Raw genomic sequence first — 27,368 nt, 5'->3', positions numbered from 1 at the left:
GTGGAAATGCAATTTCCCAAGGGGTTAAGAGCTGCGTTCCCACCTCCCTCTCTTCCAGAGGGTTGGGACACTCTGCGCCGTCCCAGCTTCCTAGACCCCGCCTCCTCTATTAGCCTTCGCCCCCTCGCCTGCCAAGTTACTGACTTTTTCCTCCTCCTCCTCCCTTTTTTTTTTTAAGGGCTGCTTCTGCTCCCCCGGGAAGAAAAGAAGGGCCTGCCTGCGCTCCTCATGGCTGAGAAAGGGCAGAATGAGTTGCTAAAAGCCCGAGACAGGACCCTGAGCGTCTTCCGCGAAGGTATATAGAGATTTTATACATTGCATCCCTGAGATTAAATTTCAAACCGCTTTTGTTTATGCAAAACGGCGGAACCTTTGCGAGCGGAGCGCGGCGGGCCCCGGAGGCTTATCAGCGCCGTACTGCTGGGCACTGGGGGGCCGAAATAGGCGTGCACCGAAGTTAAGGGAAAGCAAGGGCATGTCTTTGGAAGCATGTCCTTTTTTTTCCTGTGCATTTGAGACAATGGGAGATAAGAGTTCAGGAGGCCAAATGTTGCAGTGTAGTAACTCAGTCAGGCTTCCCTGTGTGTGGTGGGGGATGATGGACGTTGTAGTTCAGCTGGTCCAGCTAGTTTGAAGGGGTGGAAGAGTTAACTCTTTTGGAAAAGAATCATAGATCATAGAAGAACAGAGTTGGAAGGGACCTTAGAGGTCGTCTAGTCCAACTCCCTGCTCAAACAGGAGAGTCTATTCCAAATATTAGTCGCTACCTAGGATCGAACTCACATTCTCCTGATTGTGGAGAAGGCATGAGTTTTGAATCCATGGGTCACCAAACTTCACAACTTTTTAAGATTTATGGACTTCAATTCCCAGAATTGCTGGCTGGGGGGCGATGGAAGTTGAAGTCCACAAGTCTTAAAGTTTCCAAATTTGGACGTTTTAATCTGATTTTCCAGACTTGTTAGATGATGCTGACTCCTATCTTGTCTCTTCTTCTCAACGCTTTCCCTCTGCCCAGAAATTAGTACAAGGTAGTCCTCGACTTAGAACAATGGAACCCAAAATGTATGTTGCTAAGCGAAACATTTGTCAAATGAGTTTTACCCCATTTTACAATCTTTCTTGCCATACATAGTTGTTAAGTGAATCACTGCAGTTGTTAAATTAGTAACACATCGTTAAGTGAATCTATCTTCCCCATTGTCAAAAGGTTGCAAAAACAAATCACATGACCCTGGGATCCTGAAACCATCATAAATATAAACCAGTCGCCAAGCATCCAAATTTTGATCATGTGGCCATGGGAATGCTGCAGTGGTTGTAAGTGTGAAAAATGGACACATGTCCAGTTTTTCAGTGCTTTGTAACTTCGAACGGTAAACAAATGGTTGCAAGTACTTGGCATGGCTAGTCTAATAAAGAGAAGGCCCAGGGGGGACAGGATAGCAGTCTTCCAATATTTGAGGGGCTGCCACAGAGAGGAGGAGGGGGTCCAGCTATTTTCCAAGGCCCCCGAAGGCCAGACAAGGAACAATGGATAGAAACTGAACAAGGAGAGAGATTCAATCTGGAAATAAGGAGAAATTTTCTGACAATGAGAACAATCAACCAATGGAACAGAAGAGTTGCCTTCAGAAGTTGTGGGAGCTTCATCACTGGAGGCTTTCAAGAAGAGACTGGACTGCCACCTGTCAGAAATAGTGTAGGACAGGGGTCTCCAAACTTGGCAACTTTAAGACCTGTGGACTTCAATGCCCTGGATTCATCACCCAGCCATAGTGGCTGGGGAAATCTGGGAGCTGAAGTCCATAAGTCTTAAAATTGTGAAGTTTGAAGGCTCCTGCTGTAGGGTCTCCTGCTTAGGTGCGGGGGTTAGATTAGATAGAAGACCTACAAGGTTTCTTCCAACTCTGTTGATCTGTTAATGTTGGTTGTAAGTCAAAGGGTACTATAGCATCCTTGCTTATAGAGGACAGTATTAAGGCCACTTGGTTACTTCCCAGAAGGAAGAAGAAGCAAAGTGGGGAAAGCAAAGACTTTGGGCACCTGCCCCAGCTTAGTCCCTGTGCGAGGAACAGTTGGAAGCATAACCAGGTTGTCATGTTGTGTGATGCCATATAAAACTTTTGCCAAGGTTAACACTCAACTACCTTAGCACCTGCAAAAGTGTGTGCTCAGTCTTCACCTGCCATGGTTGATTGGGTTGCGTTTTACTCCCAATCTGTGTGATTTCTCAAACGATTTTCGTGGGAAACTACACAGCGTCATCTTGTTGAATATTTTCCTGGAAGATAATTGGTGTGAAAAGTTGAAATGTCTGATGATAGCGTTTTTGAAACTTAACATATTTACCATCCCTAATTGCTATTGCTATAGAGCCCAAATATTTTTTCCAATATTTTAATTTAAAAAAAAAACATAGTTGCTATTGCAATTGAGACATGTAACAAATGGATTAATTAAATACATTTTTAAAAAATGTGTTAAGGTGTTATCTAATGTAAGAGTGTGATTTTGGGTTTCAGAAAAATGTGTAGTTAAAACTATTTAGGCACTTTCGATTGAATCTGCCAGGGTTAACTTAATAGAGTCTCAACATTGTAACATATTTACCTCAATCTTTTGGTTAGTGAGTGGCAAACCCACCAGTTAGAAAAAATAAATAGAAATCAATGTGATTGCATCTGGTTGTCTTCTTATTATGTAATTTCCTGACAATTTAATCTGACTGAATTCAGATAAAGTATGGACAGAATTGCTGCACTGCCTGTCAAGAAAATAGCAACTGTAAAAAGTCACTTCCGTGTATATTAAATTGCTACACCTTAATATTTTGCTATTTACTCATTTCACACAATAATGTCTCAAAAGTCTACTTCTACACTTGGCATATATTACAGAGAGCAACTAGTGCTCAAATTAGTTTATATTACAGTAAAAATAATGAAACATGTATGTTTACACTTCTGAACAACGATGATTAAAAGGTACAGAGACTTGAAATTGAGTTGAAATTTGAAATTGAGTATTACTAATACACTCATGCTCTTAGTAATAATGAGACTATCATACTTCCAGATGTACTTTGGTTTGTAATCTAAAAATACACTAATGCAAATCTCATTCTTTGTGCGTTATTCTTTGAAATTGCCACTTGTAGCAGTGGCAAAACTTGCAAATAAATGCTGTACGCAAGGAAATCAGCACCGTGCATTTAAGAATGTTAAGAAAGTTGCCAATTTTAATATTTAGACCTGGGGCTGAATTGGCTTTAAAATGATATAATTAACCGTTACACAACTAGGGGGTTTCTAAAAAGCATGTGTTTAGCTCACTCCTTTCCAGAAATCTTGAAGTTAAATCACAATAAATCTGTTGATCTTTGCACAACTAATTGGCTGGATTTAGTTCGCTGGGAAGGCTGGAAGACTTGGGAACAGTGGTGTGCGACCTTGTAGTGGATAGCAGTTGTTCAGTTCAAGGACTTTTTCCACTGTGAGGTTAAAAAGAATTAAGCAAATTCAATTGGGCTGATATTTAGGCCAGGGGTGGGATTCCAATTTTTTAACAACTGGTTCTGTGGGAGTGGCTTAGGTGGTGGGCATGGCTTGGTGGTCATGTTATTGGCTGGATGTGGCCAACTCAATATCATTCACATCGAGGCACGCATCTCCTCGCCTGGCCTCTCATGACTGTGGGGATGCTGCAACAGTTGTAAGTGTGAAAAATGGTCATAAGTCACTTTTTTCAGTGCCATTGTAACTTTGAATGGTCACTCCACACAAGCAAAGTACCAGCAAAGGAGGGGAAAAAAACTCCAGAGAAGTTCCTGAGACAGGAAGTCCAGTCCTGCCAAGAATGTAATAAGGGTTAACGGAGAGGCAGTTTCTGTAAGCAACACCAGAATGTTTCCTTCCTGCCTTCCTTGCAGGATTAGCCCTGCAATTTCTTCTAACAACCGGTTCTCCGAACTGCTTAGAATGTTAACAACCGGTTCTAGTGAATAGGTGCGAACTGGTAGAATCCCACCCCTGATTTAGGCCATACTGTCTTAATTAAGGCTCTACAGTGATCTTCACTAGAAGTCATCAGTGACTTACCTGTATAATTATTCTTTTGAAACTGTCTAAACCGATGGCCACTATAATGCAGGTAGTCCTTGATGTACATCCAAAATTGAGCCCAAAATTTATGTTGCTAAGTGGGACATTGGTTAAGTGAGTTTTGCCCCATTTTATGACCTTTCTTGCCACAGTTATTCATTGAATCACTGCTGTTGTTAAGTTAGTAACACAGTTCCCCCGTTAATTTTTATTCCCCATAGAATAACGGAGTTGGAAGGGACATTGCATCTAGTCCAATCTCCTGCTCGACAGTCTATTCTAAATATTAGCCTCTACCTAGGATCAAACTCACAGCCTCCTGATTGTTAGGCGAGAGCTCCACCTCTAGGCTACCGGAGCCTCTAGTCTAGGGCCACCGGACTTCGCTTGCCAGAAGGTCACAGAAGGGGATTATATGACCCTGGGACACTGCAACCATCATAAATATGAATCAGTGAACAAGCACCTGACTTTGGATCATGTGACCATGGGAATGCTGTAGTGGTCGTAAGTGTGAAATAGTCATAAGTGTGAAAAACGGTCATACATCATTTTTTCAGTGCCGTTGTAACTTTGAACGGTCACTAAACGAACTATTCTAAATCTAGGAGGTCCACTAAAGAGAGAAGATGATAAGGTAGTAACAGGCAGCAGAGAGAAAGCAGAGCTGCTTAACTCATTCTTTGCATCGGACAAAAAGAAACTCTAGCCCAACTGTGATGACCCAGGGCGTGACACAAAAATAACACAGTCACAAAAGTAGAATACGTTCCCTTTAATGCCCCCAACTTGGGCCCCAATGTCCAATTATCCTTGGCTGGATATCAAGCTCTTCCAAAAACAGTCTACGAAGGGAGTAAATGCAGTCCAAACCCAAAGTAAAGATAATTAGAAATAAAAAAAAAAAACCAACACGAACCACACTGAAGTAATTAACACAGCAGGCCAGGATGATAAATTGCAGACTTTCACAAAATAACGCAGCAGCACCCACAGTTGGGAGGACACCAACACCCAGATAAGCCTCGAACAAGATAACGCACGCTTAACGCCCCACTTATATCCTGTTCTCCCAGCTGCAACTAATGAAAGGGATCAGGGCCTTTTTCTCTCCCATAAGCCGTGTTGCTCCCTTCTCAGTTCCTCCCTGCGTGCCCTAGGATGCAGAGGGGTGGCCCTGGGTCTTCCTCTGAAGGCCCAGCTGGACTGTTCCCCAATTTCCTCCGCAGCCACCGGAGCCACACTCCCACTCCCTGTCAGCTGCTCGATCTCCCCCTCGGAATCAGACTCCCACAAGGGCATGACACCAACCTACCAAAAACATAACTGTAAAAGACAGACTAGAAATAAAAGTTAAAATGAGCACACAAAAAAAATAGTAAGAGAACACCTGTCTGATCTTGATGAGTGCAAATCACTGGGACCTGATGGATTACATCCCAGAGTTGTAAAGGATCTGGCAGATGTCATCTCATAACAACCGTGCCACGTCTTTCAAAAATCCTGGCGCACTGGGACTGGAAAAGAGCTGATGTGGTTCCCATCTTCAGCCTCCCAACTCTGATCATCTGTTCACCTGAGGACTACCTGTATCTGTGCTAAAATTATCCAGGCTTTTAAGAAAAGCCTCTTTTTTAAAAAAAAAAAATGATGATTTGAAATGTATTTTATTTGTATAGCGCTTTTTAATGCTACCATATGGTAGATAGGATTGCTGGCAACGTGCAAATGAAACAATAAAATGCCACCAACTAGGCTACATCTGTGGCAAAGAAGGTCATAAAATGGGGCAAACCTCACTTAACAACTGTCTCGCTTAGCAATGGAAAATTTGAGCTCTACTGTGATTGCAAGTTGAGAACTATCTGTACTTCCGTCGTGAGAAAGTAGAAGGCGTAAAAAAAGAGAATTAAAATTATCCCACTTTGATTAGCTTTGGTATAAGATGGGTCAGAGAGAAAGACGCTTTCCCGATTCTGTTATTTTACCCTACAATAATTTTTTTCTTTAAAAAAGAAAAACATTCCTAAAATCCCTGCCATGTCTGTTTCTTGATCTGCCTTCCCACGAGTGACTGACTAACTGAATTTATAAATTAGCAAATCAAGAAACAGTGTGATGCATTGTCAGTCCTCAGCTCTTCCCATCACTTGTTTATCTCGTTTTAATGAGATGTTGCTTTTGGACAACATTTGCTAACTAGTGCTGAGAATACAAAGGGACGTGGCTGTTAAACAATGCTGGGTGTCAACATTTGGAAGGCTCCATCGCTGTTTTGTGAACCTGCCATGTCAAATCCTATGACCGTGTAAAGCTGAGTCCTTAAGCAATATTTTACTTAAGAAGCTACCTGGAGTGGAATTCCTACTGGAAGCTAAAGCAAGATTAAGCAGATTTTGAGGCATTTAAGTGCAATGGGTAAATCCAGTACGTGGGACATTTCACCCTCCACATTCAAATAGACACTAGAATTAGTGGTGGGGTTCAAAAAATTTTACTCCTGGTTCTGTGGGCGTGGCTTGGTGGGTGTGGCGTGGTCCCCATTCCCTCCCCACTCCTGGGGGAAGGTTACCGCAAAATCCCCATTCTCTCCCCACCTCACTAACCTGCTTTCCAGCTCCGTTCTCCTGTGCAGGGCAACCAAAGGAGATCCAGCCAATCAGCTGGGACTCGGGAGGCGGAGAAGAGATGGGGGCGGGGCCAGTCAGAGGCGGTATTTGCTGGTTCTCCGAACTACTCAAAATGTCCGTTACCGGTTCTCCAGAACTGGTCAGAAGCGACTGAATACCACCTCTGACTAGAATGAAATCTATGTTTGCCACTAGCTTGGTTCTGTCATGGTCTTTGTGCTAAGCTTTGGAAGGTCTATTTATATTTGTTTGTTTGTTTAGCATATCGCGAATAGCGGTTCAAATGTTAACTCAGCTATTCAAGGACAGGGTAGGCTATGCTGGGAAAAAAATCAGTCATTGGGCCCGTGTAAGCTCTTGTGGTGGACATTCGGATACAATGTGATAGATATTATGTTGAGGAGCACCACAGACACACTAAGGAGTAGAGACAAGACCCCACTTGAACAATGAGAGCTATAAGCTTGTCCACGGAGAGCAATTGGGTTTACTGGTTAAAGGCACCCAGCCGGCTTTCATGCCTAAGGCATGAACTCACTGTCTCCTGGTCATTAGCCCAAAGTCATCTGGTCAGCTCTCATGCCTAAGGCAGGACAAGAACTCACGGTCTCCTGGTCATTGGCCCAAAGTCATCTGCTCAGCTTTCATGCCTGAGGCAGGACTAGAACTCACTGTCTCCTAGTCATTGGCCCAAAGTCACCCAGCTAGCTTTCATGCCCAAGACGCAGCTAGAACTCACTGTCACCTGATTCACAGCCTGGTTCCTTAACCTCAAACTCTGCAGGCTGGGGAATTCTGGGAGTTGAAGTCCACACGTTTTAAAGCTAGCCGCTGCCCTGCTTAATCCGATGTCCCCATTTTGTCTTATCTCCAGAAGAAGAACGGGAGTGGAAGGGCCCTTTCTATTTCATTCAAGGAGCGGACCCTCAGTTTGGGCTGATGAAGGCCTACAGCATCGGCGATTGCAGCAGTGGTGGAGACGAATGGGAAGCGGAACTGAAGCTCACCCGGCAGGCTGTGGAAGCCATTAACCGCCTGAACCCGAAACCAAAGTTTGTTGTTCTCTGCGGAGATTTAATACACGGCATGCCTGGTAAGGCAATTCAAACTCTGTCTCTGTCTCTGTCTCTACCTACTTACTTACCTACCCTACCCATCCATCCATCCATCCATCCATCCATCCATCTATCTGTCTATCTATGCGAAAAGCCCCTCACGCATCATCACAAAATCTCCAGATTGTTGAGGGCAAGAGGCTGTAAACCGCTTAGAGAGGGCTGTGAAGCATGGTGAAGCGGTATATAATTCTGCTATTGCTGGGGAAGGAAGGAAGGAAGGAAGGAAGGAAGGAAGGAAGGAAGGAAGGAAGGAAGGAAGGAAGGAAGGAAAGGAAGGAAAGAAGGAAGGAAAGGAAGGAAGGAAGCCAGCCAGCCTGCAAGCCATGGTGGCACAGTGGTTAGAATGCAGAACTTCAGGTTAACTCTGCTCGCTGCCAGGAGTTCGATCCTGACCGGCTCAAGGTTGACTCAGCCTTCCATCCTTCCCAGTTTGGTAAAATGAGGTCCCAAATTGTTCGGGGCTATATGTTGACTCTGTAAACCGCCTAGAGAGGGCTGTAGAGCACTGTGAAGCAGTATATAAGTCTAAGAGATATTGCTATATGCTGCAACAGACAGAAGTGTGAAAAATGGTCCTAAGTCACTTTTTTCAGTGCCGTTGTAACTTCAAACAGTCACTCAGCGAACGGCCGAGGACATCCTGTGTTGCAGGCAGTGTGTTGTGACGGGAACCACTGCACACGCACAAATAACGTCCGTGTACAAATATTTACCCACTTTTCGCTTCATTTTAGCAGGTCAGTTTTGTGGGGGCCAAGGGGGCTTGCCAGTGGCAACTTGCCAAACACCCTCCCTTCTTTTTTGGGGGGGAATATAACATCTTCATTCCAAGTTGGCTTTTGTGCAGGCTGGATTAGCAGACTGGCTCTGAGCCACGCATTGCTTTTCCCTCCACACAGCTGCGTGGAGTAATCTTGTTAGCATAATCAAAAATCCCCCACGTCCAGCCACATTTCTCCCATGATTGCAATTCGAGGCCCTTAACGTTTCCAAATGTAGTCATCGCTAGCTTGGCCCCCGCAAAGGGGTCCAGGAATGAAACCACCTTCTGGAAAATTGGCCTGGCCCGGTTGTTCGTTTTCAGGTCTGCGGTGCCCGGAGTTTCCCCGAGCAGCAAATTACCTTGGGTTGGGTTCTGCTGGCTTCCAGAGAAAAGGGAGGGAATGAAGCGAAAGAGCGACGGGGAAAATCGGAGCCGTGAGAGAATCGGGAAAATACAAATGGTGTTTTTGCGGCACCAGCTGGTAGGCGCGCTTCCTGGAAATCAATCAAAATGCAGAATAACAAAGTGGGAAGGGACCTTGGAGGTCTTCCAGTCCAACCCCCTTCTTGTTGTGGTTAGCCGGCAGCAGGTGCAGACGGCTGAGGAGAGTGAAGAGTCAGATGAGGGGCCAGGACCATTAGGGAGTGGACTGCTGCCTTCAGAGGCTGTGGGGGCTGGCAGCAGCGATGAAGAGGTTCCCGAGGAGCCTGTGCCAAGTGCGCGTGCACGCAGGATTGCTCGCAGGAAAGAGCAGCTACAACAGCACGGGCAACTCGGGAGTAAGGCTGCAAGGTAATAGCCCCTCCTTCAAGAAGATAAAAGCTAGCTGTGAAGTGAATGTTCTTTGCAGGAAGCAAGGACGTTTTGAAACTCCGCCTCTTGGGCATTACAGTTGGTATTTGAAGACTCTTGTGTTGTAAACTATTTCTTGCCTGCAAGAAATTCTTCGCTGGAGAATCTGATTGATGACACACCCAGGGGGGAGGGGGGAAACAGAGCCACAAATGACCGTAAATCACGTGTGTTAGAGTTTGCTTCAACTGGGATAATGCCCACATGTTGCTCCTAATAAACCGTTTGGATTCTTTTGACGATTGGCCCGAGGCTCATGATTTAATGAGGGCAATCGAGGGAACCCTAGACAACAAGACAAACTGTTGAAATTTTGAAAGGCTGCTATCGTGTCGTTTTCCCCTACACACACACACCCCAATCTTTCTTTTTGTTAGACTAGACATACACAATTCCTGCAACCTTCAAGCAGAGTCTTACGGGGAGATCCTGGGGCATGTTTAATTCGTTACATTTACATTCCATCTTTGCTCCAAGCTGCGCAAGCTGGCGTAGAATCGCCCCTGGGTTTTCTCTTTGCAAAGACAATTTTGCAAACTAGTGAGTTGAGAGGGGGGGAAAGGGGGGGGGGCTTTTCCACACTGCCGTGGTCATAAGTGTGAAAAAGGGTCATAAGTCACTTTTTTCAGTGCCATTGTAACTTCGAATGGTTCTTAAACAAACGGTTACAACTGGAGAACTTCCAGTGCAGAGAAGAGCAACAAAGATGATTAGGGGACTGGAGGCTAAAACATATGAAGAACAGTTGCAGGAACTGTGTACTGTCTAGTTTGATGAAAAAAAGGACTAGGGGTTGAAATGATAGCAGTCTTCCAATATCTCAGGGGCTGCCCCAAAGAAGAGGGAGTCAAGCTATTCTCCAAAGCACCTGAGGGCAGGACAAGAAGCAATGGGTGGAAACTAATCAAGGAGAGAAGCAACTTAGAACGAAGGAGAAATTGTCTGACAGTGAGAACAGTTAATCAGCGGAACAGCTTGCTTGCAGAAGTTGTAGATGCTCCAACACTGGAAGTTTTTTAAAAGATGTTGGATAACCATTTGTCTGAAGTGGGGTAGGGTTTCGTGCCTGGGCAGGAGGGGTTGGACTAGAAGATCTCCAAGGTCCCTTCCAACTCTGTTATTTTATCCTATTCCTATTCTATTCTATTCTATTTCTGTATTTGGCACTCTCTCTTTCAACTTTGCAGGATTCCCCCCACGTTACCCTAGATTTTCTCTGCCCAAAAATCTCTTTTGCGTTCCCAGCATGGATCTCCTGTCAATGACAAGAAACCCAAACTCCACCCGCCAAAAAAAACCACCCCAAGAATAAATCAATAAATAAAAACCTCTCTCCAATGTGTTAACATAGAGAGATCCCTCGTTACAAACCGTTCTGTTCAAAACTGCCAACGCTAAAATCATCTTTGCCTTGGCATCTTACAACTTTGCTTGCGTATTTTGTGTTCAAAATTGATGTGGCCTATCTTGGAGGCAGCGTTCTGTGCTAGGGATGAATCACTGGCTGATTTCAATCCAAGGCCTTCCGTCGCACGAAACGGTCAAATTGTGTAGGTAGTCCTCCACTTACGATCACAATTGAGCCCAGAGTTTATGTTGCAAAGTGAGAAATTGGTTAATAGCGGTAGCAATAGCGCTTAGACTTATATACCGCTTCACGGTGTTTTACGGTCCTCTCTATGCAGTTTGCAGAGTCAGCCTATTGTCCACCAACAATCTGGGTCCTCATTTTACCCCCCTTAACAACAAGAAAGATCGCAAAACGGAGGGAAACTCATTTAGCAAATGTCTTACCATTTTGGGCACCCTTGTGGTTGTAAGTTGAGGTCTATCTGTATTAGCTTCCTCTTAGAAAAAGTTCAGATTTGTTAACATCGATCAGAGTTGCCCCAGGGTAAGATGAGCGGCCAATAAATTTAAATGAAGGAAGAAAAAATAATACATGAATAAGTAAATCCATAAATAAAAGGGGCTCGTTTTCTTGGCTCCATCTGCTAGCAACTTCAACGAAGCCGTCAACAAGGAAATGCACAAGCTTTGCAAGTCTGGTTCTTTTTTTTTTTTTAAATAAGGAGGGAAGATATTAGACGTTTTAGAGAAGTTGGTTCTTGCTTATGTAGTCCATCTCCCGCTTCAACCCCACTGCCAGGCATCACACAACTGCCAAAGACACATTTAGCCACACAGGGCGTGAAACAGTTGAAGAGAACATCTTGAACACCAAAATTGCTTTTGAGCTAGGTTGTGTGTTTGGTCTAAGCTGGGCAAACATTAGCCAGGAACAGCAATCAAAGCGAGAGCGATGGGACTCCCCAGGAATCTTTAATATCCTCCTCCTCCTTTCTGTTCTCAGGACCGTTTGGACGAAAAACGTGCTTTTTAGCAATAGCAACAGCACTTTGACTTATATGCCGCTTCACAGTCCTTTACAGCCGCCTCTAAGCGGTTTTTATAGAGTCAGCCTATTTGCTCCCAACAATCTGGCTCCTCATTTGACCCACCTCAAAAGGACGGAAGGCTGAGTCAAGGCTTGAGCCGTTCAGGATCGAACTCCTGGCGGTGGGCAGAGTCATCCTGCAATACTGTACTCTAAGCACTGTGCAGGATGGATGGATGGATGGATGGATGGATGGATGGATGGATGGATGGGAAGGAAGGGAAGGAAGGAAGGAAGGAAGGAAGGAAGGAAGGAAGGAAGGAAAGGAAGGAAAGAAGGAAGGAAAGGAAGGAAGGAAGGAAAGAAGGAAGGAAGGAAAGGAAGGAAGAAAAGGAAAGAAGGAAGGAAGGAAAGGAAGGAAGGAAGGAAAAAAGGAAGGAAGAAAAGAAGGAAGGAAAGGAAGGAAGGAAGAAATAGCAATAGAACTTGGTATACAGCTTCACCGGGCTTTCCAGCCCCCTCTAAGCAGTTTACAGATGGTATAGGTTTTTTTCCTGCTCAAGTAGGGGGCTGGACTAGCAGACCTCCAAGGTCCCTATTCTCTTCTAATTCCCCGGCCTTGTTAAATACGACAAAAGTCTTTGGCTTTTAAGACGCCTGGGACAACTGCAGCAAAAAAGGAGAGAGAGGGAGAGGGAGGGAGGGAGGAAGAGAGAGAGAGAGAGAGGGAAGCATCATCAGCTAAAGTGGGCTCCAATCAAGCAAAAATACTTTGAGCCGTTTATGAACCCGTTAAAGGAACTAAGTAATCAGCGTCAGTGTCTTTGGTTATGTAAATGGTGATTAAATGTGGAGGAGGGGTTCCGTGTGGATTGTTGTTATCATTACTAGTAGGGCAGGGATGGGTTTTACAATACCCCCCAGTCCCCTTTTCCCTTGATTATACGGAAGCGTGTGATGATACCAAGAATAATCCCAAGGCGTGCTATCGCAAGGGCTGGGTGGGGAATGTCGTTAGAGTTTTGCGGACCGGAACTCTGCTGCAGAATGTCGCCGCTTGGTTATGGAGGGTTCTGGAGAAATTGGGGTGCTGGTTGAAAATCTTCCCTTCCACAATTGGGAGCTCCGGATTTCTCGGTATCCAGTTTCGGTAGTTTAATGATGCTGTGATGACGCAAAGGCAACACAGTCGGAGTCCCTTTGTTAGCTCCCACTTTGGCCCCCCAATGTCCAGGTTACCTTCTGGGTTGGAGAAAAATTCTCCCAGGAACAAACAGCCTTGGGCTGCAGAGAATCAAGTCCAAAACGTGGTCAACAAAAACTGTAATTAAAAGTCCAATCAAGGCAAAATGAGGTAAATAGTCCGGCAGGGCAAGAGAAGGAATTCCAAATGTGAAGGGAACGGTAGTAATTCAACACGGTTGGGAGGATGCCAGGAACGCAGATAACCAAAGTCAACACAAGATAAACTCATGTTTGTTCCCAGAAGTTGCTGCACTCAGCACACATCTCTTTTAAACTCTCTTCCCAGGTGTGGCTAATGAAGGGAATCAGGGCCCTTTCCTCCCCTGTAAGCCACGCAACCCACATTGCTCCCTTCTCCGTTCCTCCCTGCATGTCCTAGGATGAAGAGGGGGTGGGCTTGGGTCTTCCTCTGAACTCCCTCTCCTTTGTTCTGTCTCTCTCCTACTCTGTCTAGCTGGACTTTGCCCTTCCCCAGTTTCCTCCACAGCCAACAGAGCCACACTCCAACTACCTGTCAGCTGTTCGTCTTCCTCCTCGGATTCAGATTCCGACAGGGGCATGACAGATGCCTTGTGGGGTTCTCTGTGTCCTCTGAGCTTGGTTGTTTTCTCACAGATGTTTCATTACCCAATTAGGTGACATCATCAGGGCTAGAAGGGAGTGGGATTTGCATGGAGGAGGAGGAGGAGGAGAAACAACTGGGGTTCTTGGTGTTCTCCAAACTTGGTTGTTTTCTTGCAGATGTCTTACCACCCAACTAGGTAACATCATCAGTGTTAGAAGGAAGTGGGATTTGCAGAGAAGAGGAGGAGGAGGAGGCCAACTTTCAGTCCTCGGTGCTCTCTGAGCTTGGTTGTTTTCTTGCAGATTTTTCCTTGCCCATGCTCTGACCAAGGCTTCCGAGACCGTAATTACACACACGCTTACTTTAAAAACAAGTCTTGTTTTATCGCAACGCTGGGAATTATTTTCCTTCCCAGCCGGTAATGAATCTCAAACAGTCCCTCGAGATAAGCACCCACCTTTCTCTCCTTTGAATTGCTGCCAACAACTAAAGTGCCAAATGAACTGTAAAAAAAAACAACCGAAGTAAAAGTCCACACAGAGCTTCATCTGAACAGAGCGAACAACTTTGCTTCCCGCAAAGGTTTCTCTACCTTTGCCTGTCCTTTATATCTTATGGGAGGGGCAGTCACCTCCCAGCCTTACTCTCGAGTCGCCCCTTTTGTCTCAGCTGCTCTCGCCTTCTAGCAGCTCTGTGCATATGCGCACTGGGAACAGGCTCCCCTGGGTCCTCTGCCTCGCTGCTGCCAGACTCCGAAGGCTCCAGAGGCAGCACCCCACTCCCAGATGGTCCCGGCCCCATCTCTGCATTGGACGCAGGACCCTCGTCCGAGTCCTCCCCAGACTCCCAGACTGGTCCCCGTTCTTCCCCACCGTTCGATTCCGCTGTTGTCTGCACAGGCTGCCGGCAAACCACAACAACCCAACTAGGTGACATCATCCATGCTAGAAGGGGAGGGCTGCTGCTCTCTGTTTATGTGCCAGTGGCTTGCCAGGTCGTGTTGTTAGTGGGAATGTTCTTGATGGTCCCTTAATTAGGCTGTTGTTTACAGAGCAAACCCCACTCCTCCCGAGCCCTGATGATGCTACCTTAATTGGGATAATGAAACATCTGCAAGAAAACAACCAAGCTCGCAGAGCAGCAAGGAACCAACAGGTCAACTCTGAATTATAAATATTCTCTTCTGTTGGTAACCAGGCTTTCAAATCGCTTTGATTTCTCCGCTTGCAAGATGTGGCAAAGGCTTTTAGAAGAGACGTAGGTTTTTCTGAGACGCTTCCGTGCTAGAAACGTTTAACAACAGGGGGAATACAGGTAGTCTTCGGCTTACAACAGTTCATTTAGTGACCAAATCAAAGTTACAGAGGTGCTGAAAAAAAAGGGACTTGTAACCGTTTTCCACCATAACCACCATTGTAGCATCCCCATACCAGAGGTGGGTATTCAGCCGGTTCTGACCAGTTCTGGAGAACCGGTAGTGGAAATTTTGAGTAGTTTGGAGAACCGGCCAATCCCAACTCTGACTGGCCCCTCCCCCAATTATTCTCCGCCTCCTGAGTCCCAGCTGATTGGCTGGGTCTCCTTTGGTTGCCCTGCACAGGAGAACGGAGCTGGAAAGCAGGTTAGTGGGGTGGGGTGGGGAGGGGGATTTTGCAGTATATCCTTCCCCCGCCACGCCCACAAAGCCACACCCACAAAGCCACGCCCACAAAGCCATGCCCACAAAGCCACCAAGACATGCCCACAGAATGCCACGCCCATCCAAGCCACACTCACAGCTGATCGACTGGGTCTTCTTTGGTTGCCCTGCACAGGAGAACGGAGCTGGAAAGCAGGTTAGTGGGGTGGGGAGGGAATGGGGATTTTGCAGTATATCCTTCCCCTGCCACACCCACCAAGCCAGGCCCACAGAATTGGTAGTAAAAAAAATTGAATCCCAGCACTGGGTCCTATTTATGATGGTCCTATTGGCCTTTGAGTCCTATCTATGATGGTCTCAGCAACCCAGAGCCATGCAAGCTTCTGACCAAGCCAGATTCAATTGTTAGTAACAACTGCAACGATTCACTGAACAAGTGTTATACGGTCATAAAAGGGGGCAAAACTGACTTAACTATCTCGCTTAGCCAGGGATATTTTGAGCTCCATTGTAGTCGGAAGTTGAAGACTCCCCGTATGATGTAGAACATATTTAATCGGGGATAACCTCCCTTAAAATCCAGTTGCTTTTCCTAGGGTAGGTGGAGAATCCTTGCCACTCAGGACTATGTTTGTTTCTTTTATCCCCCTGTGTATTTTCCCCTTCCTAACCTGGCTGAATAACTTTCAAGTCCTTCATTTGCTCCGGGTAATAATGAGCATGATTCCTCTTGGTGGAAATGACACAAATTGATATTTTTCAAGACAGAACAACGAGCTGTACTTTTAAGGAACAGAAGGCAGAGGCGAGAACCGATGCCAAAACCATCAGGTTAAAACAAAGCCTCTCCATTCTGGACAGCTCTCATAACAGAAAACCCCGGGCGATTTGTATTAAATTTGACGCTTTATTCAAGACGGGATGTTAACGTGCTATTCAGATGCTGCCCTGAAAATGGAAGGAGCGATGGATGCTTTATAAGATGTTTATCAGGACTTTATTTTTTTCTTCTTCTTCTTCTTCTTCTTCTTCTTCTTCTTCTTCTTCTTCTTCTTCTTCTTCTTCTTCTTCTTCTTCTTCTTCTTCTTCTTCTTCTTCTTCTTCCTCCTCCTCCTCCTCCTCCTCCTCCTCCTCCTCCTCCTCCTCCTCCTCCTTCTTCTTCTTCTAATTTCACACTTATGACCTTTGCAGCATTCTCATTGATCCCCTTTTGTAACTTTCAAACAAGCCAAGTCAAGGGGGAAGCCAGATTCACTTAACAACCGTGTTACTAAACAACTGCCGTGATCCACTTAACGACTGTGGCAAGTAAAGTCATAAAATGAGCCAAAACTCACTTAACACCTGTCTCACTTAGCAACAGAGATGTTGACCTCAGTTGCAGTCCTAAGTTGACGATTACTTGCAGTGGGGTACCAACTGGGGAAAGGATTCCAGAAGTGGAAATTTAACAGGTTCAAATCAAGCAATGTGGCCTGTTTGGAAGTCTAATTTGTCTGTGGAAAAGAGTCCTTCTCTCTTTGTCCAAACCACCTCACAGGGTTGTTGTTATGGGGAGAACAGCAATAGCAATAGCCCTTAGACTTATATGCCGCTTCACAGTGCTTTTACAGCCCTCTCTAAGCAGTTTACAGTCAGCTTATTGGCTTCAACAATCTGGCTCTTCATTTTACTGACCTCAAGAAGGATGGAAGGCTGAGCCAGTCAGGATCAAACTGCTGGCAGTCGGCAATCAGCAGAATTAGCCTGCAGTACTGCACTCTAACCACTGCGCCATCATGGCTCTTGATACTTAAAAGTACTCGTGCGTCTTGTCCAGAATGAGCACAAGAAAGAGTACAAGAAGCTAAAGGGATCCCATTTAAGTCTTCGAGATCCCATGGTGGCCAACCGAAGGGATCAATGAATCTCACAAGCACAGAATCGAACTTCTGGCAGTGGGAATGCAGAATTAGCCTGAATACTGCATTCCGACCACGGTGCCACCTCCAGCCATCTAAACCCAGTATCTCTATTATTTATTAAAATGACATATTAATAAGGCAACTGTTTTGGATTCATCCAGGCACATATTTTTCACACTCAAATAGCGATAGGTTTGCCACCTTAAGTTACTTATCGATTAATGAAGGCAGAATAAAAAAATCTAATCAATCAATCAATCAATAAGAGACTTCTTTGAGAGATCTTGATTGACATCCCTAGCCCTCAATCTGTTCTGACCAGGCTTCCTAAACTGTAATTGCGCACACACTTATTTTAAAAACAAGACTGATTTTATTGCAACGCTGGGAATTGTTTTCATTCCCAGGCGGAATTAATCTCAAACAGTCCCCTGAGATAAGCACCCACCTTTCTCTTCTGTGAAGTGCTGCCAAAAACAGAAGTATCAAATGAACTAGAAAAGAAACCCACCGAAGTACAAAAGAAACCAACCAAAGTACAAAGAGCTTCAAGAATGAACCAATCGAACTACTTTGCTTCCTGCAAAGGTTTCGTCATCTTGGCCTGACCTTTATACCTTAGGGGAGGGCCAATCACCTCAAAGTCTTACTCTCAAGTTGCCCCTTTTGTTTCAACAGCTCTTGCCTTCTAGCAGCTCTGCGCACACATGCACTGGGAACAGGCTCCCCTGGGTCCTCTGCCTCGCTGCTGCCAGACTCTGAAGGCTCCAGAGTCAGCACCCCACTCCCAGATGGTCCTGGCCCCATCTCTGCATCGGACACAGGACCCTCGTCCAAGTCCTCTCCAGACTCTCAGACTGGTCCCCGTTCTTCCCCACTGTCCAATTCTGCTGCTGTTTGCACCGGCTGCCAGCGAACTACAACACCGTCCTCAAGTTCTCTGTGTCCGACCTCAGCATCTTGTTAGCCACCATTGAGCAATCAGCATGTTAATGGATAATTTACAGCCAGAAAGTTGGCCTGGGATCCCTGCAGACTTATTTCTGGCACCTCTTCTGAAGCGCCTATAAAATCGAGACATGTCAGATGAAACAAAATGGTTTTGACAGCAGATCAAACACATTTTACAGCAAGAAGTATTGGCGCTCTGCTTTAAGGCCGTTAAGTAGAAGACACTTATGGTTCACTTGGACGGTTGTTGGTTTTCTTTTTCCTTTTCTTCTTAAATCACTGTTTGTTGAATTGCTACCATTTTGAGATAATTGCATTTTTACTCTGGCTTTTACAATCCGAGGGCTTTGTAAAAACCAGAATGACAGGTGTTGAAAGAGGAAGGCAGACCGAGTCAGTGGAAAATCCTGCAAATAAAAATAAAAATCAATCAATCATGGAATTATACAGATGGGAGGGGCGTTTCAGCCATTGAAACCAATTCTTAGTTAAAGTACCCCAGATTTCTGCTTGAAAATACGCAATGAAAAGAAACGGAATAATTGGACAGCTCTTACACTAAGTCAGTATTTTTCAACCTTGGCAACTTTAAGGAGTGTCGATGTCAGGATTCCAGCAATTGCTCTAATTAAATCAGGATTCTGAAGCCAAACTTCAACACACTTCAAAAGATTCATTAGAGGTGACCTACTGGCCCTGCCCTGTATGAAACCAACTCTGGCCTACATCATTTACAGTCCCCTGTGACCCTGTTTCCTCCCCCCCGGGTGTGTCATAAATCAGATTCTCCAATTGACCACATTCATGGGCTGGGTGTCATTAATCACGATCTCTTGCGGCTATGCAACAATTCTAGGCTAATTCCTCCCTTGAAACGCCCTCCCTGCCTGCCCGAGCATTTCCCGACATCCTGCAACTTAATATCTCCTAACGCTTCGCTCTCTTCTTGTTTTTGCAGGGACAGAATGGCGAGAGGCTCAAATTCGGGATCTAAGAAATGCCCTGAAGGATCTTAGAAGAGACATCCCTCTGGTTTTCGTCAGCGGCAACCATGACCTGGGCAACACGCCGACTCCGGAGACCATCAGCAATTACTGCCAGCAGTGGGGCGATGATTACTTCAGCTTTTGGGCTGGAGGCGTCTTCTTCCTCGTGCTGAATTCCCAGCTGTATTTCGATGCTTCTCAGTGCTCAGAATTAAAGGCGGCGCAGGATGCGTGGCTGGAGCAGCAGCTGGCCATGGCAGAGAAAAAGCAGTGCCGCCATGCCGTTGTCTTTCAGCACATCCCCTTCTTCGTAAACGAGCCCGAGGAGGACCACAACTACTTCAATCTGGAGAAGGCCGTGCGACACGAACTCATGGAAAAATTCTGCCGAGCAGGTATCCTTCCAGCCATCGGATACGGTTTCCTAAATGTATTTGTAGGTAGTCCTCGACTTACAAACCACGATTCGCCCCAAAATTTCTGTCGCTAAGTAAGTGAGGCAGTTGTTCAGGGAGCTTTGCCCCATTTTAATGGCCTTTCTAGCTACAGTTCCTAAGTGAATCTGCAGTGGTTAACTTAGCAATAGCACTTAGACTTATGTACCGCTTCACGGTGCTATCCAGCCCTCTCGAAGCGGTTTACAGAGTCAGCCTCTTTGCCCCCAACAATCTGGGTCCTTGTTTCACTGACCACGGAAGGATGGAAGGCTGAGTCAACTTGGAGCCAGTCAGGATCGAACTGCTGGCAGTCGGCAGAGTTAGCCTGCAATGCTGTGTTCTAACCACTGCACCACCGCAGCGAATCAGCAATAGCACCTAGACTTTTATATACTGCTTCACGGTGCTTTTACAGCCCTCTCTAAGCGGTTTACAGAATCAGCCTATTTCCCCCCAACAATCTGGGTCCTCGTTTTACCCACCTCTGAAGGATGGAAGACTGAGTCAAACTTGAGCTGGTCAAGATCAAACTCCAGACTGCAGGGAGAATTAGCCTGCAATACTGCATTCTAACCATTGCAGAGGGAGGGAGGGAAGGAAGGAAGGAAGGAAGGAAGGAAGGAAGGAAGGAAGGAAGGAAGGAAGGAAGGAAGGAAGGAAGGAAGGACCAATTTCCTTTGCAGCAAGTGCAAATACAGTTACAAAATTATCTCTTATTTTAAAATACAAAAACAGCTTACTCTTTTTCTATTACCATTTTTCCCCTGATCGTCAAAACCACAAGGTCTAGGAATATACACCTAGCTGGAAACCTTTTGTAGACTTTTTGCATGAAATGTGGGGTGGATGCATCTACTGAGAATGTTTATCAGTATATCAGTCACTGGCTAGCATTGGTTTATACACTAAACCATTCCTAAGTTAACTATGGTTCATCTTATCGGAAGCCCATCGTTATGAATTTTTTCATTCATAATTATTTGTTCTAGAGCAGCCTTCTGTTTCATTGAAGTACTCTCAATTTCCCCCACCCCAAAGAAACAACCTGTTTTTATTTACTCCGTTTGAAGTTCCCCCTGAAACCAAAATGTTTATTTGTCTGTTTGTTGTTTAATTGGATTTCTTTAACAGCCCATTCGTTTTACGCCACAGAGCTAAACGTGAGCTACATCTGGTGTGAAAATGCTGAGCTTCGTTTCTCACTTTACAAGTGTCCCTAACAGTTGGGCTAATTAAAAATAAAATTGCATCCTTATCATAAATATTTGTCAATTGAAAAATCTGCCACATTTTAATTTCACCATTAAGCCATGAAGATGATTGAGTGCTACCCAAAAATACCATGGTGGTTAAGGTGGAAGCAAAAAGATGAGTGAAGGATCTTGTTGAAAAGATGATTTTCATAGAATAGAATAGAATAGAATAGAATAGAATAGAATAGAATAGAATAGAATAGAATAGAATAGAATAGGGAGTGGGAGTAGAAAGTAGAATAACAGTAGACTAGAATAGAAATAGAATTCTTTATTGGCCAAGTGTGATTGGACGCACAAGGAATTTGTGTTTGGTGCATAAGCTCTCAGTGTACGTTAAAAATGCTTTCATCAAGAATCATAAGATAGGATACTAAATAAGCAATCAAATCATAAACTAAATAAAACAATATAAATCATAAAGATACAAGCAACAAAATTATAGTCATAAGTGGGAGGAGATAGGTAATAGGAAGTTTGAGAAGAAGAATAGTAATACAGTCTTAGTAAATAAGTTGACAATGTTGAGGAAATTGTTTCGCAGAGTGATGGCATGCGGGAAAAAACTGTCCTTGTGTCTAGTTGTTCTGATGTGCATTGCTCTATAGCATCATTTTGAGGGAAGGAGTTGAACCAGTTCATGTCTGGGATGTGAGGAGTCTGTAAATATTTTCACAGCCCTCTTTTTGACTCGTGCAGCATGCAGGTCCTCGATGGAAGGCAGGTTGGTAGCAATGATTTTTTTTTCTGCAGTTCTAATTATTAGATGGCATTTCAGGGCAGAAGATAGACTTGGTATTAATTTAATTTCTAAATGATTGCAAGCGTGGAAGCCCGGTCTTGTGTCTGTCGATGGCTGGAACCTGAAGCAGGTCGAATGCAAGAAGATAAAACCACATTTTACAAAGTCACAAGGCGTGGGTCAAATTCTAAAGTGGCTTTTAATATGGAGGACTCAAAACGCCCGTGGATTCAGTAGGCCTGGCCACAACTTAGCAGTCACTCCATTGCCAGTTGATTCTTTCCCCGTTGGTTTGGATTTACACCTACCCAGCAAACAAGATAGCATTTGCTGTTGCAAACATTTCCACAACAGACCATTGTGTAGTAAATCTGCCAAATGTGCACGATAAGATCCATCCCGGAATGCATGAGAAGGTTGCTAACATAAATTCTGGAAAAGAAGATGAAGCTATCAACCAATCCGCTATTAAAGCTGAATGCTAAAGAAGGCACCCTCGTAAAAACAAAATAGACAACATTGAAATATGTACTAGTTCAGAATCCAAGAAATCCATCCAGGGTAACATTTAAGATGTTGATTCAGAAGAACCCCCAAATGTTCAGTAAATGGAGAACTTTCCATGGAAGCCTCCAAGAACCCATCCTAACATCGCTACCGTGAATCTAATTCACCTCGGAAGTTGTTCTGACCCAAACCTGGTTCCAAGAGAGCAAACACAAGACAAAGGCAGAGCACCATCTTTTAATGTTTCATCTATGAATCCTGTTTCTTCACGGATAAAAGGCTGCTTCCAACGAATTAGCTCCGACAAGAAAAAGCTTTGCCAAGTTTTTGCAAGGCTGCCAAAAACCAACAGGCAAGAAATAGTTTACAACACAAGAGTCTTCAAATACCAACTGTAATGTCCACGAGGCTGAGTTTCAAAATGTCTTTGCTTCCTGCAAAGAATGTTCGCTTCACAGCTGGCTTTTACCATCTTGAAGGAGAGGCCATTACCTTACAGCCTTACACCCAAGTCGCCTGTGCTGTTGTAGCCACTCTTTCCTGCTAGCAATCCTGCACACATGTGCATTTGGCACAGGCTCCTTGGGAACCTCCTCATCGCTGCTGCCAGCCTCCACAATCTCTGAAGGCAGCAGTCCACTCCCTAATGGTCCTGGCCCCTCATCTGAGTCTTCACTCTCCTCAGCCGTCTGCACCTGCTGCTGGCTAACCACAACAGAAGCCATCGAAAGAGGCAGTGGTTCCCAGGGAGTTTCCTCTTACCAACTTGCACTTCTGTAAGTTAATTCAATAACTCCCTCATTCTTGCAAGCTTGAAGGTCATATCAAAGGGTTCCTGGTCAGAGTGTTGAATCTGATCTTACTGTCCTGGGCTCGGTTCAGAGTTTTGGTTAGCTTTCAACAGTCTCCCCCGCTGGTCCTCGTTATTCAAAGATGACTCCTCTATTACTGTGGGGTCCTTGGTGCTCTGAACTTGGTGGCTTTCTTGTAGATGTTTCATTATCAAACTAGGTAGCATCAGTAGTATTGATGATGTTACCTAGTTTGGTGATGAAATATCTGCAAGAAAACCACCAAGTTCAGAGCACCAAGGACCCCACAGTCGTCCTCCTCCTCCTCCTCTTCCTCTCCCCACCAACACACACTCCATTCCCTTCTAGCATCGATGTTACCTAGTTTGGGTAATGAAACATCTGCATGAAAACCACCAAGCTCAGAGAGCATCAAGGACCACACCGTTCAACCCTGAGCTACAGATATTCTCTCCTATGGATCTTCTGTTATCGATGGACAACCTTGGTTAGGAAGGGTTGAAAGCTACTAAATGACTGACTCATGGCTTAATATGATAAGGTCTAGATGTCTCTAGCTGCTCTTTTCTCCCTAGGTTGCCTTTAGGATTCCAACTTCTTCTCTTGGTCAGGAATACTGACAGGTCCTAACAGTTGAGGTACACCCAACCCTAGTGCAACCTTTGGTGATGGGATTCATAGCACATCGTAAAGAGTGGTGCCTCAACCACCACACACAGGCACCAAAACAGATTCCAAAATGCAGCCTTAAGAATTGGCTACCTCAGTCACAAGGGACAGTGAAAGATGGCTCCAGGATGCCTCAAGCAGAAGACATTTTATACATCGTAACGCAGAACTGATTCGTTGCTAATCAGACGACAAAAATGCAACTTACTGGCTCTTCCAGATAGCTGCTTCTGGCCTATTCCCCGCTGTGCTTTCTTCATTAAAAGTTTCTTTTGAGGTGTGTCAGACCAGAATGTTAAAATACTCTGGAAGTTCCTGCCAAGGATTTTGATTAAAACCAAACAAACAAAAAGCCGACTCAGCTTGAAAACCCAGCCCCAAAGTCAGAAAAAAAATAGCTTTTTGAAGTTTATGACATTGAATTATATAAGATACAACGACTACCCAGGACAGATTAACTTGGTGGAGCTGCGTTCAGCGAAGGAACCTCGGGGAGATCTGAGAAGTGGGGTGAGTGGCAGGGAGCTGGAAAACTGAGTGACTATTTTGCTGTCAGTTTTTGTGGACGGTCTCTTTTTTTGCCTGTGTTTGTTGTGTGTGTGGGGGTTGCTTTTCAATTGCTCACGGCACCTTCCTTGAAGAGACAAATCTGAAAATCCAGCAGAAAGCTGCAAAAGAAGAACAGGTGGCAGGTCACACCTGCGCAACCCCCCAGAGAATATAGTGTCATGTCATTATTGCTGCTGAAAAAAATTCACATCCCAAAAGGACCGTTCCTCACGTTTTGATTCTCTGCCTAAAACTGTTACTCAAAAGGAAGAGGAAAATATGATCAAAGAAGGACAATTCTTATCTTCCATATTAGAATTAGAATTCTTTTATTGGCCAAGTGTGATTGGACACACAAGGAATTTGTTTTGGTGTAAATGCTCTCAGTGTCCATAAAAGAAAAGATTCATTTGTCAAGAGTCAAGAATCATCAGGTTTAATGCTTAATGATAATCACAGGGTACAATAAGCAATCAAATCACACTAGGAAACAGTCAATATAGATCGTAAGGACTCAAGCGACAAAGTTACAGTCATAGAGTCACAAGTGGGAGGGGATGGGTGATAAGGAGTGATGAGAAGATTAATAGTAATAGTAGTGCAGACTTTGTAAGTAGTTGAACAGTGTTGAGGGAATTATTTGTTTAGCAGAGGGATGGCATTCAGGAGAAAACTGTCCTTGGTGTCTAGTAGTTCTGGTGTGCAGGGCTCTATAGCATCGTTTTGAGGGAAGGAGTTGAAACAATCCAGGATGTGAGGGGTCTGTAAATATTTTCACAGCCCTCTTTTTGACTCGTGCAGTATACAGGTCCTCGATTGAAGGCAGGTTGGTAGTAATCATTTTTTCTGCAGTCCTAATTATCCTCTGAAGTCTGTGTCTATCCTGTTGGGTTGCAGAACCAAACCAGACAGTTATAGAGGTGCAGATGATAGTCTTATCATATTGGCACATCTGGGAAAACCCGATTCTGAGAATTCCAGGTTTTCCCTTCCCAAAAGAGAAATCAAAGATCCACCCCCTGCATCCATTAGTCCATCACGTGGTCCCACCTGCGGACATCCCTCCCAGATACCCCTCTCCAGGTGCAGCGTACCTTGTCCTTGAGTTATTGAGAAAGAATGTTGTTTAATCTTCTACCTCCTTATGAAATCCCTAAAGAATATCGATATAGATACATCCTCACAGGACCATTGCATAATTCAGAAGAATCTACCTTCAGAGATGATTATCTCTAGTGAACCAGGACCAAAGGAAGTTTGGTGAAACGGAAGAGAAGGTTGAATGGGCAAACTGCTCAGATACTTTATCTGAAATTGTTGAACCTTCAACTCAAAAACATAGATGTTTTCCACCTTTTTTTTTTGTCTTGTCCTGGTTTCCATTCCCTGGTACCATTCATCACTAAGGTGTCATGTTCATGTAGATGTTCTTCTAAGATGCAGATCTCCTAATTTAGCGTTATGCCGTTGGGTGTTCTCCGTGTGTTTTGGACTTCTGCTCCCACAGGTCATAGCCATTGGCCAAGGAAACCAGAATTAGTGGGAGTGGAAATCCCAACACATTTGGTGTGAGGTCCCCAAAAGCGAGCTGGGGAATTGTGTTACTCTCACAGCTTTGGGGTTGAGAGGTTCAGGGAGTTGTTGTTATTTTTTCTCTTTAATCCCTCCCCTATTGAGATTTCATTGTGTCTTCAATTAATCTGAAATCAGGGCACATTAGCAACAATTGGCTGTCAAAACTGGATCATGTTTTAAATTGCTTGCCATGTTTTATTAGTGTCTTTAAATGAAATACTCAAGATTACAGACACTGAAAGACAATGCAAAACCTATTTCTGATTGACTGTATTTGAGCTTCAGACAACAAATGCAATGAAGGGAATAGTTTTATCTCTAAACCAGTCTTTAAAATGAAATTCTAAAGAGTTGGGAAAGAGGAAGTTTAAAAAATAAGACCTTGTCATCTCGGTCTCTTGTCTACAAGTGTCCTTCCCCTGGAAATATGACTTCTTTAGCAGTGGCTACTGGTATATGAAATACTTCTAGCTGTGTATATTGGTTAGGTACCTAATTTATAGATCACTGAGTCCATCCATTGTCGATCTTTAATTTCAATCCTGATTTGTGGCATCCGCTGCGAGGATAGGGTTAACAAGAGAAACCAAGCAACTGTCGAGATTCTCAATCATCCAGGTCATGGTTTCCCCAAGGTGAATTTCCAAAAGGCAGCTGGACTTTCTTCATTTTTTTCTTTGAAAACATTTTGCTTCTCATGCAAGAAGCTTCTTCAGGTCTAACTAGAATTCAGTTCATTTAGAACTGAAGAAGTTTCTTGGATGAGAAGCAAAAGAGAACTGATTAACAACTCATGAGAAATTCTTCTTCCATCCTCTAACGCAAATCCTTTCAAATCAAATGTCCTTGACAAACAATTTTGGAGGTTGGGTGGGATCCAAAGCCATCATCTTGGACCATCTAAGAATTAAAAAAAAAAAGTTGGGAAACCATGCCTGGTCTGGAATCCTTTCGATTTGAGCCCAAATAATGGTTTGGTTTTGCTTTGATTTCCGACAGGTATTAAAACGGTATTTTCGGGACACCTTCACAAAAACGCTGGAGGAACGTACAAAGATCTCAACATGGTCATTTCATCGGCCATTGGATGCCAGCTAGGGGAGGACCCCCATGGAGTGCGGCTAGTATGGGTCACCGCAGAAAAGATAGACCATAAATACTACAGTATAAGCGAGCTGAGTTTTCTCAAACTGTAGTTATTTATGGGCTGTCTTTTCCATTTCTGTTTTGATTCCTGACACCCTCACCATTGTCCATGTTGGCTGGAACTGCTGGGAGTTGTGTGCTTCAGCAGCAATTTTGAAGATCATCACCCTAAATCCCTCTGTCTAACTGAATGGCTAACCAGCACAACATCCATTTGATTGAAGCATCGATCGCGCAGTCTGGTTTGTCAATCCTCAAATCTTCCAGGAGAAGTAAATAAGAAGCATTTTATTCCAGTCCCAATAAAATAGAATTCCCTCATCTCTCCTGTTAGTTGATTGCTTTTCACCTTCGCGTCCGAGGAAATTCCACTGGGACTGTATTAGCAATGCAGAGGAAGCTGCGGGTCACACAATCTGTCTGAACACAACATACATCCAGGCACCTGCTGATTCTGGAAGTAGCGCCCCTTACACAGCTTGTCCAGGGTAAGCCCGAGAGAGCCGTGAATAATCATTTAAATCTGAATCGTTAAACATCTGTTA

The 27,368-nt window shown here is 44.5% G+C and overlaps 2 protein-coding genes across 2 annotated transcripts in view; one reads left to right on the top strand and one right to left on the bottom strand.

Moving 5' to 3' along the window:
- The first annotated feature begins 102 nt into the window (after positions 1–102).
- On the top strand, positions 103–27,144 carry CPPED1 (calcineurin like phosphoesterase domain containing 1). Its single transcript, XM_026704235.2, has 4 exons — positions 103–295; positions 7,608–7,826; positions 19,106–19,528; positions 26,677–27,144. Exons 1-4 carry the CDS (start codon positions 229–231, stop codon positions 26,871–26,873), a joined length of 906 nt encoding a protein of 301 aa, XP_026560020.1. The 5' UTR covers positions 103–228; the 3' UTR covers positions 26,874–27,144.
- Positions 18,456–27,368, bottom strand: part of SNX29 (sorting nexin 29) — a 180,314-nt gene continuing 171,401 nt past the window's right edge. Inside the window, exon 21 of the mRNA XM_087912359.1 lies at positions 18,456–18,554. Within this exon, the coding sequence (XP_087768485.1) occupies positions 18,542–18,554 (13 nt within the window). The 3' untranslated portion in view covers positions 18,456–18,541. The remainder of the gene's footprint in view (positions 18,555–27,368) is intronic.

This window comes from Pseudonaja textilis, chromosome 14 (assembly GCF_049901715.1).
Source record: "Pseudonaja textilis isolate UNSWEBS1 chromosome 14, rPseTex1.2, whole genome shotgun sequence".
Taxonomy (NCBI): domain Eukaryota; kingdom Metazoa; phylum Chordata; class Lepidosauria; order Squamata; family Elapidae; genus Pseudonaja; species Pseudonaja textilis.
The sequence above is the reverse complement of the archived record's forward strand: the minus strand, read 5'-3'. Positions and strand labels throughout refer to the sequence as shown.